Source organism: Dipodomys merriami, unplaced genomic scaffold, assembly GCF_024711535.1.
Source record: "Dipodomys merriami isolate MVZ:Mamm:240054 unplaced genomic scaffold, mDipMer1.0.p SCAF_519, whole genome shotgun sequence".
Lineage (NCBI taxonomy): Eukaryota > Metazoa > Chordata > Mammalia > Rodentia > Heteromyidae > Dipodomys > Dipodomys merriami.
In genome coordinates, this window is record NW_027206090.1 from 109,456 (window position 1) to 121,184 (window position 11,729).

An 11,729-nucleotide genomic window follows, 5' to 3' on the forward strand; every position below is an offset into this window, starting at 1 on the left:
TATAAAAACATGTGAGGAGTTAAGATTACAGCTTACACCTGTAATCCTAGCTACTCAGAGGCTGAAATCATGCAGCCAATTGCAGTTCCAGGCCTGCCCGGGCAAAAGTGGATGAGATTCAGATCTCAATCAATTAGAAGCTGAATATCTAAGTAGGGAACTTAAAAAAAAAAAAGGAAATAAAAATCTTTCAGACCAGGTGAGAAATTCCTTCCTCAAACCTTGTCATGACGTCAGCCCCTGGGAGCTCTGCTGTCTGAGTTGGAGAAATAAAAGTAAAATATAGCTGGGGTGGTGGCTCACCCCTGTCATCCTAGCTACTCAGCTAGCTACAAAGGAGGCTGAGGTGTGAGGATCACAGTTCAAAGCCAGCCTGGGCAGGAAAGTCTGTGAGCCTCTTATCTCCAGTAAACCACCAGAAAATGAAGTGTCACTGTGGCTCAAGTGGTAGAGTGCTCGCCTTGAGCTGAAGAGCTGAGGGACAGTGCCCAGGCCCAGAGGTCAAGCCCCACGACCAACAAAATAAATAACATAAAGAGTAATAAATAATGCCAGGCACCAGTGGCTCATGCATCTCATCCTAGCAACTCAAGGGGCTGAGATCTGAGGACGGTGGTTCAAAGCCAGCTGGGGCAGATAAATCCAGGCAGAGAATCTTACCTCCAATTAACCAGCAAGTGGTAGTGCACTAGTCTTGAAAAGCCAAACAAGAGCACAAGGCCTTGAGTTCAAGGCCCAGTTTAGGCACAAAAACAAACAGGGTGTGTAGGAAGAAGTCTATCTTTGTCAGTTTGTGGAAATGGTAAATAGGAATGGTCCCATCCTGGCTAGCCAAGACAAAAAGCAAGACCTACTGGAGGCATACTGGAAACAAAACTGGTGGCATAGCTCAAGCGGTAGAGCACCTGCACAGCAAACGCAGGGTCCCCGTTCAAACCAGTATTGCCAATAGCGGAACGCCGTGTTTCTGCCAGGCCCCCGGCCTGCGGCTTCGGGCGGGGCTCAGGCCCGCGTGAGGGCGTCGCGGTGGGCGGCCCCGGCGGCTGGCACCCTACCCAGAAGCATGGCGGCATTTTTTGCAAAGAAAACCGGACAAATGACTACATAGAGATGAGCTTTTAAAAGTGGGTGGAGGCCAAAGCGGGGCCTCGCCGCCGACCCCCGCGGGCTGCGGCTAGAGGCCCTCCCGCCTGTGGAACTGGCTGAAGTGGCCGTCCCGCCCCAGGAACTTGCCCGACAGCATCTCCTGCTCGTCCTCCTCCCGCGCCTGCTTCAGCTCCTCCTTGGTCTGGATGGTGTCCATCTCTCTCTCTGGACCCTGGAGGAAGAAACCAAGGCAGGTGTATTCCCACAAGGGATCGAGGGAGTATCCAGAGTCAGTCTGGGGGCTGGGAGGGCATGCATGCAGCCCTGGGTTCGAGTCCTCAGCACCACATAAGCAAAAAAAAAAAAAAAAAGCCTGTGGTTCAAGTGGTAGAGCGCTAGCCTTGAGCAAAAAGCAGCTCAGGGGCAGTGCCTCAGGACTGGCCAAAAAAAAAAAACAAACTGCCTCTACCTTCCAGAAGCTTCCATACTAACCTGAGGTAAACTGAATATGTGGCCCTAAAGATTAGAAGACCCTAATCCATAGGCTGGAAGTCTGGACATGCCGCCCTCTGTGGGGCAAAGTCCTGGCAAGCTGGGCGCCGGTGGCCCTAGCTCTTCAGGAGGCTGAGATCTGAGGATCACAGTCTGAGGCCAGCCCAGGCAGAAAAGCCCCTGCGAGACTTCTCTCCAAGTAATCACTCAAAACCACACTGTTATCATTATTCTACTTTACTATTAACTATTATTGTTAATCTATTATTAATATTGTTAACAAATGAGAACTGTGTAAGGCAGGAAAAAGCCCAGCATGGGGAAGGCTGGGTGGGAGGGTGACCCAGCTTCTCCCATGATAACCTACTCATCTCTCCTGAAATAATAAGGGGACTACAGTCCAAAAGTGCCCAGAACGGCTTCACTCAGGAGCGCCCACGCCAAATGCACGGAGGCGGGCACGTGCCCTCTGTAAGTGTTGCTGCGTGCCCTAAAATAGGAAGGACTCTGAAGGAGGAAATGCTCGCGCTTCCTGCTGAGGTTAAATCAGTGACCCCCAGAGGCCAGTGAGCAACAGGCTGAACTCCATCCAGCAAGAGGCTCCTGAGAGGCGCGGGGACCTGCCAGAGGCCAGCCTCGCCGGGCGCCAGTGGCCACGCCTGAACTCTCAGCTACAGGAGGCTGACATCTGAGGGTCACAGTTCAAAGTCAACCTGGGCAGGAGAGTCTGCGAGATCATTTTTTGTTTTTTGGTCGGACATGGGTCTTGAACTCTGGGCCTGGGCGCTGTCCCTCAGCTCTTCAGCTCAAGGCGAGCGCTCTACCACTTGAGCCACAGCGCCACTTCCGCCTTTTTTTCTGCTTATGTGGTGCTGAGGAATCGAACCCAGGGCCTCAAGCATGCAAGGCAAGCGCTCTACCACTGAGCCTCCTTCCCAGCCCCCATGAGATTCTTATCCCCAACAAACCACCAGAAAATTGGAGATGTCACTGTGGCTGGAAGAGGCAGAGCACTAACCTTTGAGCCAAAGAGCTCAGGGACAGAGCCCAGGCCCTGAGTTCTAGGCCCAGGACCAACAAAAAGGAAAAATAAATGAGGCGGGACCTGGCCGGAGGGACTGGGGGCGTGGCCTCCAGGGACTCCACCTCTCTCTCCCTCTGCTTGGCCACATTCCCCCATGACAGGGCCCAGAGGTGGAAGCCTCCATGGGGCGACCTGTTCCCCTGTTCTTATGGGGGGCCGGTGTGAAGGCCGGGTGGGGGGCGACGTGGGCCTACCTTGGTCTCACCCCAGGTGGCCTTGCCGAACTTCACTGCATAGTCTTCATCATCGGTGATCAGGAAGTTATCAAAGATGGTTCCGGATCTCACCTGCAGGGAAGGGCGGGCACTCGGTGCCGCGCTCCGTGCAGGGCGCTGGCATGGCCTCGCTGCACACAGCGGAGGCTGCCATCCTGTCATTCTCGCCTCCGGGGCTGGGGTGGTGGTTGACTGTGTTTAGCTCGGGGTGGGGCCAGCGGTCAGCTCTCCATGGACGGCAGTGGGACTGAAACCCCTGGTTAGGCCCCAGCACCGAGTCAAACACGGGAGGAGATAACGCCAGTGCCACCAGGTGCCAGTGCGCACACCTGTAATCCCAGCTGAGCTGTAAGGATCATAATTTGGAACCAGGCCAGAAAGTCCCCAATTAAACAGCAAAGAGCCACAGGGGGAGCTCTGGCTCTGGTGGTAAAGCGCCAGCTTTGAGCAAAATACCTCACAGACAACACCCAGGTCCTAAGTTTAAGTCCAGAATCAAGACCAACGCCAACAAAAAAAGCAGTTATGCTGGGTGCCGGTGGCTCACGCTTGTCATCCCAGCTACTCAAGAGATCTAAGGATCACGGTTCAAAGCCAGGCTGGGCAGGAAAGTCCATGATACCCTTATCTCCCATTAACCACCAGAAAACCAGAAGTGGTGCTGTGGCTCAAGTGGTAGAATGCCAGCATTGAGCTGAAGAGCTGCGGGACAGCGCCAGGCCCAGAGTTCAAGCCCCACAATTGATGGGGGGGGGGGGGGAAGGTAAAAAAGACCCTATCTCAAACAACAGGTCGAGTGCGGTGCACACCTATCATCTCAGCCAAATGAGGCAGAGGTAGGAGGATCCTGGTCCCAGACCCATCCCAGGCAAGAGTGTGAGGCTGATCTGAAAACCAAGGAAAGCAAAAAGGGCTGGAGGGGGACCTGGCCCAATGGTAGAGCACCTGCCTTGCAAGAGCAAGGCCCTGAGTTCAAATCCCAGTACTGCCAGGAGAGGGAGGGAGAGAGAGGGAGGGAGGGGGAGAGAGAGAGAGAGAGAGAGAGAGAGAGAGAGAAGAGGAAAGCAACATGGCGACGGGGGGGGAGGCGGGGGGGAGGTGGGGGGGGAGGCGCGGGGGGGGGAGGCGGGGGGGGGGGAGGCGGGGGGGGAGGCGGGGGGGGGGGAGGCGGAGGCTGCGCAGTGCACAGTGCCCGGTCACCTGCCAAAGCTCCAGGCCAATGGCGCCGATATTCTCGAACTCCAAGAGGTCCTGCTGCAGCAGGTAGCTGGCCGACTGCATCTTCTCGTGGAGCCACACATCCCGATCGATGCCTTCGGCCCTCAGGCTGTCCTGCAGCGGGGGCCGCGGGGTGAGGGGCCGGGGCCAGTGAGGGCGCCCCAATCCCAGGGAAAGGGAGGGGGAGGGGCACACCTGGTACGGAGGCTTCTGCAGCATGGCCGCCTGCCAGTCCCCGTCCAACTCGCTGTTCCAGTCGCTCGGCGCGCTGGCGTCCAGGAAGTGCTGCTCCCAGTCCTGCCACCAACGGGGAGGCCAGGGCCAGGGGCCCAGCGGAGGAGGACATGGGGGCAGAGCTGGGGGCCACCCCCCCCGGGCAGGACAGCTAGGACCTACTACCACACGGCTGAGGAGGGGGAGGACGCAACATGCCATCCAGTTACACTCACACACACACACACACACACAGCAGCACACTGCATGGTGGGGTCCCCTAAAAAGTCACGGGTGGCCAGGCACCGGTGGCTCCCGCCTGACACCCCAGCGACTCAGGAGGCTGAGATCTGAGGAGCGTGGTTCAAAGCCAGCCTGGGCAGGAAAGTGCCTGTGAAACGTTTTTTTTTTTGGTTGGTCATGGGTCTTGAACTCTGGGCCTGGGCGCTGTCCCTCAGCTCTTCAGCTCAAGGCGAGCGCTCTACTGCTTGGCGCCACTTCTGGTTTTCTGGTGGTTCATTGGAGATAGAGTCCCATGGACGTTCCTGGCTGGGCTGGCTTTGAACCGTGATCCTGGGATCTCAGCCTCCTGAGTAGCTGGGATGACAGGCGGGAGCCACCGCCCGGACCTGTGAAACTCCTAAGGATCCACTAAAAAAGCCAGAGGAGAGCTGCGGCTCAAGTGGTAGAGCACCAGTCTTGAGCAAAAAGATCTCAGAGACAACGCCCAGGCCTTGAGTTCATGTCCCAGGACCAGCACACAAGTATGTGTGTGTGTGCCTATGTATATGTGCTTGTGCACACACAATCACATATAGGTACAGCATGTGTTGACGTGTGCGCATGCGTGTGTATAAATGGGGGGGGCTCCATGGTAGAGTCTCTGCTCAGAAGGACAAAACCCTCGAGTTCAAACTCCAACACTGCCAAAGGCCAATGGTTACAAAAACAACTCTCTCCAAGGTAGACATCTGGGAGCGGTGTGTGCGGCCTGAGACCCGGGGCTGTGCACGGCCTGAGACCCGGGGCTGTGCACGGCCTGAGACCCGGGGCTGTGCACGGCCTGAGACCCGGGGCTGTGCACGGCCTGAGACCCGGGGCTGTGCACGGCCTGAGACCCGGGGCTGCACGGCCTGAGACCCGGGGCTGCGCGGCCTGAGACCCGGGGCTGTGCACGGCCTGAGACCCGGGGCTGTGCACGGCCTGAGACCCGGGGCTGTGCACGGCCTGAGACCCGGGGCTGCGCGGCCTGAGACCCGGGGCTGCGCGGCCTGAGACCCGGGGCTGCGCGGCCTGAGACCCGGGGCTGTGCACGGCCTGAGACCCGGGGCTGTGCACGGCCTGAGACCCGGGGCTGCGCGGCCTGAGACCCGGGGCGGGGCGGCTGTGCGCGGGGTGTGGCCTCGAGCGTGGGGTCCGCCTACCTGCGCTGTGGCTCTGCGTGCCCGGGCCGGACCCCTGGCCTGGGCCTCGGCCTTCTCCACGTTCCTCAGGGAGGTCAGCTGCCAGTCGTACTCGACGCTGCCGGACTCGATGGCCTGGCCGTCGATCCTCACCTCGTAGGTGAGGTCGGGCCGCAGGACCAGCGTGTAGAGGTGCGTGAAGGCGTCCACCTGAGGGCGTGACAGACGCCGTCTCAGGGCGGCTCCACGGGCAGCCAGCGCCAGCGGGGCCGTCTTTAGTCCCAGCTCCTCAGAAGGCTGAGAGCTGAGGGTCGCACTTTCAAGGTCAGCCTGGGCAGGGGCTGCTAAATGTGCTACTAAAAAGGTGGTGCTGGGCTCCGGTGGCAGGGTTAAGTGGAGACAGCACCTCAGCCCTGAGTTCAAGCCTCAGGACGGGCACACAAAAACAGCTCTCCAGCTAGGGATGGGGACTCATGCCTGTAATCCCGGCTTCTCAGGAGGCTGAGGGCTGAGGATCATGATTGAAGCCAGCGGGGGCAGACACACCTGAGTCTATCCCTCCAATCAGGCAGTGAGCAGCCGGGGAGGAAGGGAGGGAGGGAGGGAACGTACACCCACAGGCTGGTTTGCTAGAGGGTTTTCTTACCTTACACCGGATGTGTTTCTTGTTGGAGTGATACTGGTTCTTGAAATATAAAATGACGTGAACCGTCTTGATATCAAATCCACAAATGTCGGGTCCTGCAGGAGACACCAGGGCGCTCAGAGCCCCCACAATGAAGGAGCCACGCCGGCTTCAGCGCCCCACCCATCACCCAGGGAGCCGGCTGCCAAGGGAAGCTGGCGCAGGAAGGTCTGCAGGCTGAGGCCGGCCCGGCAGCACAGGAGAACTCAGAGAAACGGAAGCGGCCGGGCGCGGCGGCTCCAGCCTGCCATCCTCACTACTCAGAAGGCTGAGATCTGAGGATCACGGTTCAAAGCCAGCTGGGGCAGGAAAGTCCACGAGACCCTGATCTCCAATAAACCACCAGAAAACAGGAAGTGGCGCTGTGGCCCAAGGGATAGAGCGCTCACCTTGAGGAAAACAACCACCACCACCAACAACACAGGAAAGAGCAGAGCGTGTCTCCGCTGAATCTACCTCTGCGGACTCCGCCTCTGACCCGGGGCGGGAGTTCGAGGCCGGGCTGCGGTGCTTCAAACCCCGGCCTCAGCGCACGGCTCGCGGCTTCCTCCCCTTTCAAACTGGCTGCCAGCCAGGAGGCAGGGCTCACACCATGCCACGAGTGAGACCTGAGGATCATGGTTCAAGGCCAGCCCAGGCAGGAAAGTCCATGAGACTCTGATCTCCAATGAACCACCAGAAAAACCAAGTGGTGCTGTGGCTCAAGCGGTAGAGCGCCCGCCTTGAGCTGAAGAGCTCAGGGACAGCTCCCAGCCCAGAGTTCAAAGCACATGCGCGCGCGCACGCACGCACGCACGCGCACACACACACACACACACACACACAAAGAAATACGTAGCATCCTATCTAAGCAAGTGTATTATATAATTAATATTAGATATCTACTGCCACAGAAATAACAACAATGCTGTGTTGGGCGTCAGCTTATAAGTGAATGTCACTGTCCGTGCAGCAGTGCAGTGGCCCGGGGGTGGGGCTCCAGGCCCCCAGTTCAAAGCTCAGTGCAGGCCGATTCCCAGGGGGATACATACAGCTAAACGTGGAAGGAAGAACATGGGGAAGAGTCCTGCGGACCACCCGCACGCGGACAGCGAAGGCCTTTAATGCACAATTCCTCACATCTGAGTTATCTGTGAGCGCGCGCGCGGCCATCCTAGGACTTGACCGCAGGCCCTGGGCGCCATTCTTGAGCTTTTTCACTCATTGCTGGTACTCTTACCACTTGAGCCACAGTTCTACTTATGGCATTTTGGTGGCTCATTGGAGACTTTCCTGCCCTGGCTGGCTTCAAACTGCGAGCCTCCGATCTCAGCCTCCCGAGTAGCCAAGTGTGGAGCCCTGGCAATCGGAAACTTCCTGAGCATCGTGTGGATGTTCACTCACTGTCCAGGCGGGGCCCTGCCGCAGTGGTAGGAGTGTGGGCCCTGTCCAGGCGGGGCCCTGCCACAGTGGTAGGAGTGTGGGCTGGAATGCCTGAGGCTTGACTTCCAGTCCCACAGCCAAGGCAGAACACACAAAGCTGTCAGAAGCAGGCACAGTGGCCCGAGCCAGCAACCCCAGCTTCTCAGGAGGCAGAGGTTGGAGTATTGTGGTTTGAGGCCAGCTTAGACAAGAAAAAAGTTTGCAAGATGCCATCTCCACCAATGGCAGGGTGAGGTGACCTCCCCCCCGCCCCCAATGCCGGCTTACACTGCTGCGCTCGATGGCCCGGGCCTGCCACCCCGGAGACTCGGGGAAGCAGAAATGGGGGACTGCAGCCCAAGCATAAAGGGAGACCTCCTCCCAAGGGAGGGGCCTCCTCTGAGTTGTGCTATGGCCCCAAATGAAAACAGGCAACAAAGATTCGTGGGGGGCAGCCGGGGGGGTGGAGGCCGGGCGCTCACCGAACATGACGTAGTAGGGGGACCTGGCGTTGAGGCTCCTCTGGTCCAGGTCGGCGGGGAAGATCTTCACGTAGCCCCCGCCGCAGTCCATCTTCTGCTCGTGCTTCACCGTGTACTGCACCACCAGCGTCTTGCCCTTGCTGCTGAACGGCTTGAAGCGGGCGGAGATGGCGTAGAAGCGGCCATTCTGCGTGGTCTGCAGCCCTTCCGAGGGAGAGTGCGCGTGACTGAGTGCAAGGGGTGTTGCGCTGGGTTCCCAGAGGACCCCCGATCTGCCCCCAATCTAGTGCTGTGCTCGAGGCCGGTGCCCCTGCCGCAGGGCGGGGCTCCCACGGTGGACCCACAGCCCCTGCAATGGTTGGTTTTTGCCAGTCCCGGGGCTCGAACTCGGCCTGGGCGCTGTCCCTGAGCTTCTTTGTGCTCAAGGCTGGTGCTCTCCCACCTGAGCCACAGTCCTACTCCTTGGTTTCTGGTGGTTCATTGGAAATCAGTCTCATGGACTTTTCTGCCCCGGCTGGCTTTGAACCACGATCCTCAGATCTCGGCCTCCTGAGTAGCTAGGATGACAGGCGTGAGCCACGGTGCCCAGCCTGGGTTGTTGTTTTCTGAGAGGGACCTACTTAGGCTAGGCTTCCTACACCATGCCAGTTCTCAGTGAGAAGAGGTTCTGAGAACTTTCCTGCCCAGACCAGCGCTGAAGTGCGATCCTCCTCCTCTCAGCCTCGGAGTAGCTTAGGTTTACAGGAGTGAGCTACCAGCGTCGGCTTTCTTTGTGCCAGAGATGACACCCAAGAACTTAAGTGTGCTGAGCACGGACTTTATCTAGGCCACAGTCCCAGCCCATCACTCATATGTATTTAACATAGCCATACTGCTGCCTGGCGCCAGTGGCTCACATCTGTTATTCTAGCTACTCAGGAGGCTGAGATCTGAGGATCATGGTTCAAAGCCGGCCGGGGCAGGAAAGTTGCCATGAGACCCCTATCTCCAATGAACAACACAAAAACTGGAAATGGTGCTGTGGCTCAAGTGTTAAAGCACCAGCTTTGAGCACAAGGATAGCACCCAGGCCCTGAGTTCAAGCCCCACAACCAAAGATGATAATAATAATAATAAATATATGTATGTGTAACTATATTCCTAATGTTAACACCTTAAACCTTCTATATTATCAAAGTAACGCATATTAATATACTAATGTATAATTATGTACTTATGGTTAAGATACTAAGTTACATTGTACTTTTAACTATAAGTACATATATGATCATGCTAAAACATTAGATTAACATAATACAACTATATTAACATTAAATACATACTTATACACCCTATATATGCTCTACCACTTAATCCCCATCCTTTTCTCTGCTTGGGTTTTACAGATAAGGCCTATGGACCGGCCTCAGACTGCAATCCTCCCATGCTCATCTCTTCAGTGGCTGGAGTTACAGATGTGGACCACAGCACCTGTCTGGTTTTCTGGGGGGGCAGTTGTGGGGCCTGAACTCTGGGCCTGGGTGCTGTCCCTCAGCTCTTCAGCTCAAGGCTGGCACTGTACCACTTGAGCCACAGTACCACTTCCAGGTTTCTGGTGATTTATTGGAATTAAGTCTCACGGATGTTCCTGCCTGGGCTGGCTTTGATCCTCGATCCTCAGATCTCAGCCTCCTGAGTAGCTGGGATGGCGGTGTGAGCCATGGATGCCTGGCTTGGGATTTGCTGTTGGTGCTGGAGACAGAACCCAGCTGTTGTGGATGCCAGCAAGGCTCTCCCACTGTGCCTCACCCTAATCCTCAAAGCTCCTGAGTTATTATGCTAGTGTAGGATCTGAACTTAGGGTCTTATACTCTTGCTTGGCTTTTTTGCTCAAGGCTGGCACTCTACCACTCGACATGCACCTCCACTTGAGACTTTTTGGTGGTTAGAGGTAAAAAGTATCATGGACTTTCTTGCCCAGGCTGGCTTTAAACCTTGATGCTCAGCCTCCTAAGTAGCTGGGATTACAGGTATGAGTCTCGACGCCCTTCTTGTGCTAGAATTTGTGAAAGCTGGCATCGGAGTCATTCCTACACCTACCTACGCCATCATGTATGAACCGGGCATTTTGACGTCATTTGAACTCAGAACCCTGGACTTGCTCAGTGGGTGCCCTTCACCTGAGCCACTCTCCCTGGAACCTTGGCATTTGGCATTTATGTCTCCAGGGTCTGGCACCCTCTTGTACTGCTTGCCCCGTCCGTCCTTTCCTGGGCCTTGACCTTGGCCCAGTCCAGCACAGGGCCCCCGAGGATCTGGGGTTCCAGCTCCAGTCCCGCTCTCCGGGGGAAGGCAATGCTGAAGTCCCCTCATGTCTTCCATGCCCCACCCCCGGAGGCAAAAGAAGAATCTGCACCGATGTGGACACAGTGCCAAGCTTCCCTGGCCTCAGTGCTGAAGAAATGAATGAACTGGGCAGGAGTGTTGGTTTTATTCATGTGACTTGAGGGTATTTTTGGTGCTGGTCTTCAGGCTTGAACTCAGGGCCTGGGCACCGTCCCTTGGCTGATGCTATACCAACTCCATTACTGCCTGGTTTTGGTGGGCTCATTATAGCTAAGAGTCTCACAGCCTTTCCCGCCTGGGGTTGGCTTCGAACTGTGATCCTCAGATCTCAGTCTCCTGAGTAGCTGGGATGCCAGGTGTGGGCGGCGCCGGTGCCCGGGTGCAGGAGGGGCCAGGCTGTCCTTGAACTCATGAGCCTCCTCTGCCGGCCTGTGAGCAGGCTGGATCGAGTTTGATTTTTTTTTCCCCCCCACCAACTATTTGGGTCAAGAAATAGCTTACAAAGCAGTGCTGGCTCCGCCCAAAGCCAGGAGCGCGGGCCTGGGGTGCCGGGGCGTCCCTTTCGACGTGGAGCCCGCGGTCGGCAAAGCTCGACGGCGGCCCGAGCTGGGCTGCCACGGGGCGCGGGCGCCTTCGCGTGCGCACGCGCGTGGTGCACGCGCGCGTCTCCGCCCCCCCCACCAACCTTTGTCCTTCTCCTTATGACCATAAAACTTCCCCGACGAGACCGTGAAGTGCCCGAAGTTGGAGTCGTTGGTGGACTGCACCCAGCGGTTCCTCCAGCGCTCTGCGGGCGGAAACGACACGCGTCACCGCGGGGAGCCGCCGCGGCGGGGCCCCCGCGGCCGCGGCCCCGCGCCGCCCGTCACCTCCGTCCAGGAACTCCTCCCGGAAGTAGACGGTGGCCAGCACCACCCGCAGCGCGCACACGGCGCAGAGCGCGGCCACGCGAGCCGGAACCATGGCCGCGCGCGTCGCTCCTCCCCCGCGGCCGCCGGCGCTTCCCGCGGTCTGAGCCCCGCGCCGCGCCCAGCCTGGCCGGCCTCAAACTACAACTCCCGTCACGCCTCGCGATTGTGACCTGAGGCCACCGTGCATCCCGAGCGCGGTGTACGCCGGGAACCA

General features: G+C 57.7%; 1 protein-coding gene across 1 annotated transcript; it reads right to left on the reverse strand.

Annotated features, from left to right (window-relative positions):
- Positions 1–1,101: 1,101 nt before the first annotated feature.
- Positions 1,102–11,694, reverse strand: LOC138810982 (calreticulin-3-like). The gene is made up of 9 exons (XM_069998430.1): positions 11,474–11,694; positions 11,290–11,391; positions 8,280–8,483; positions 6,358–6,452; positions 5,733–5,921; positions 4,291–4,392; positions 4,078–4,209; positions 2,857–2,949; positions 1,102–1,318 (listed from the first exon to the last, which is right to left on the reverse strand). Exons 1-9 carry the CDS (start codon positions 11,565–11,567, stop codon positions 1,175–1,177), a joined length of 1,155 nt encoding a protein of 384 aa, XP_069854531.1. The 5' UTR covers positions 11,568–11,694; the 3' UTR covers positions 1,102–1,174.
- Between the last annotated feature and the right edge of the window lie 35 nt (positions 11,695–11,729).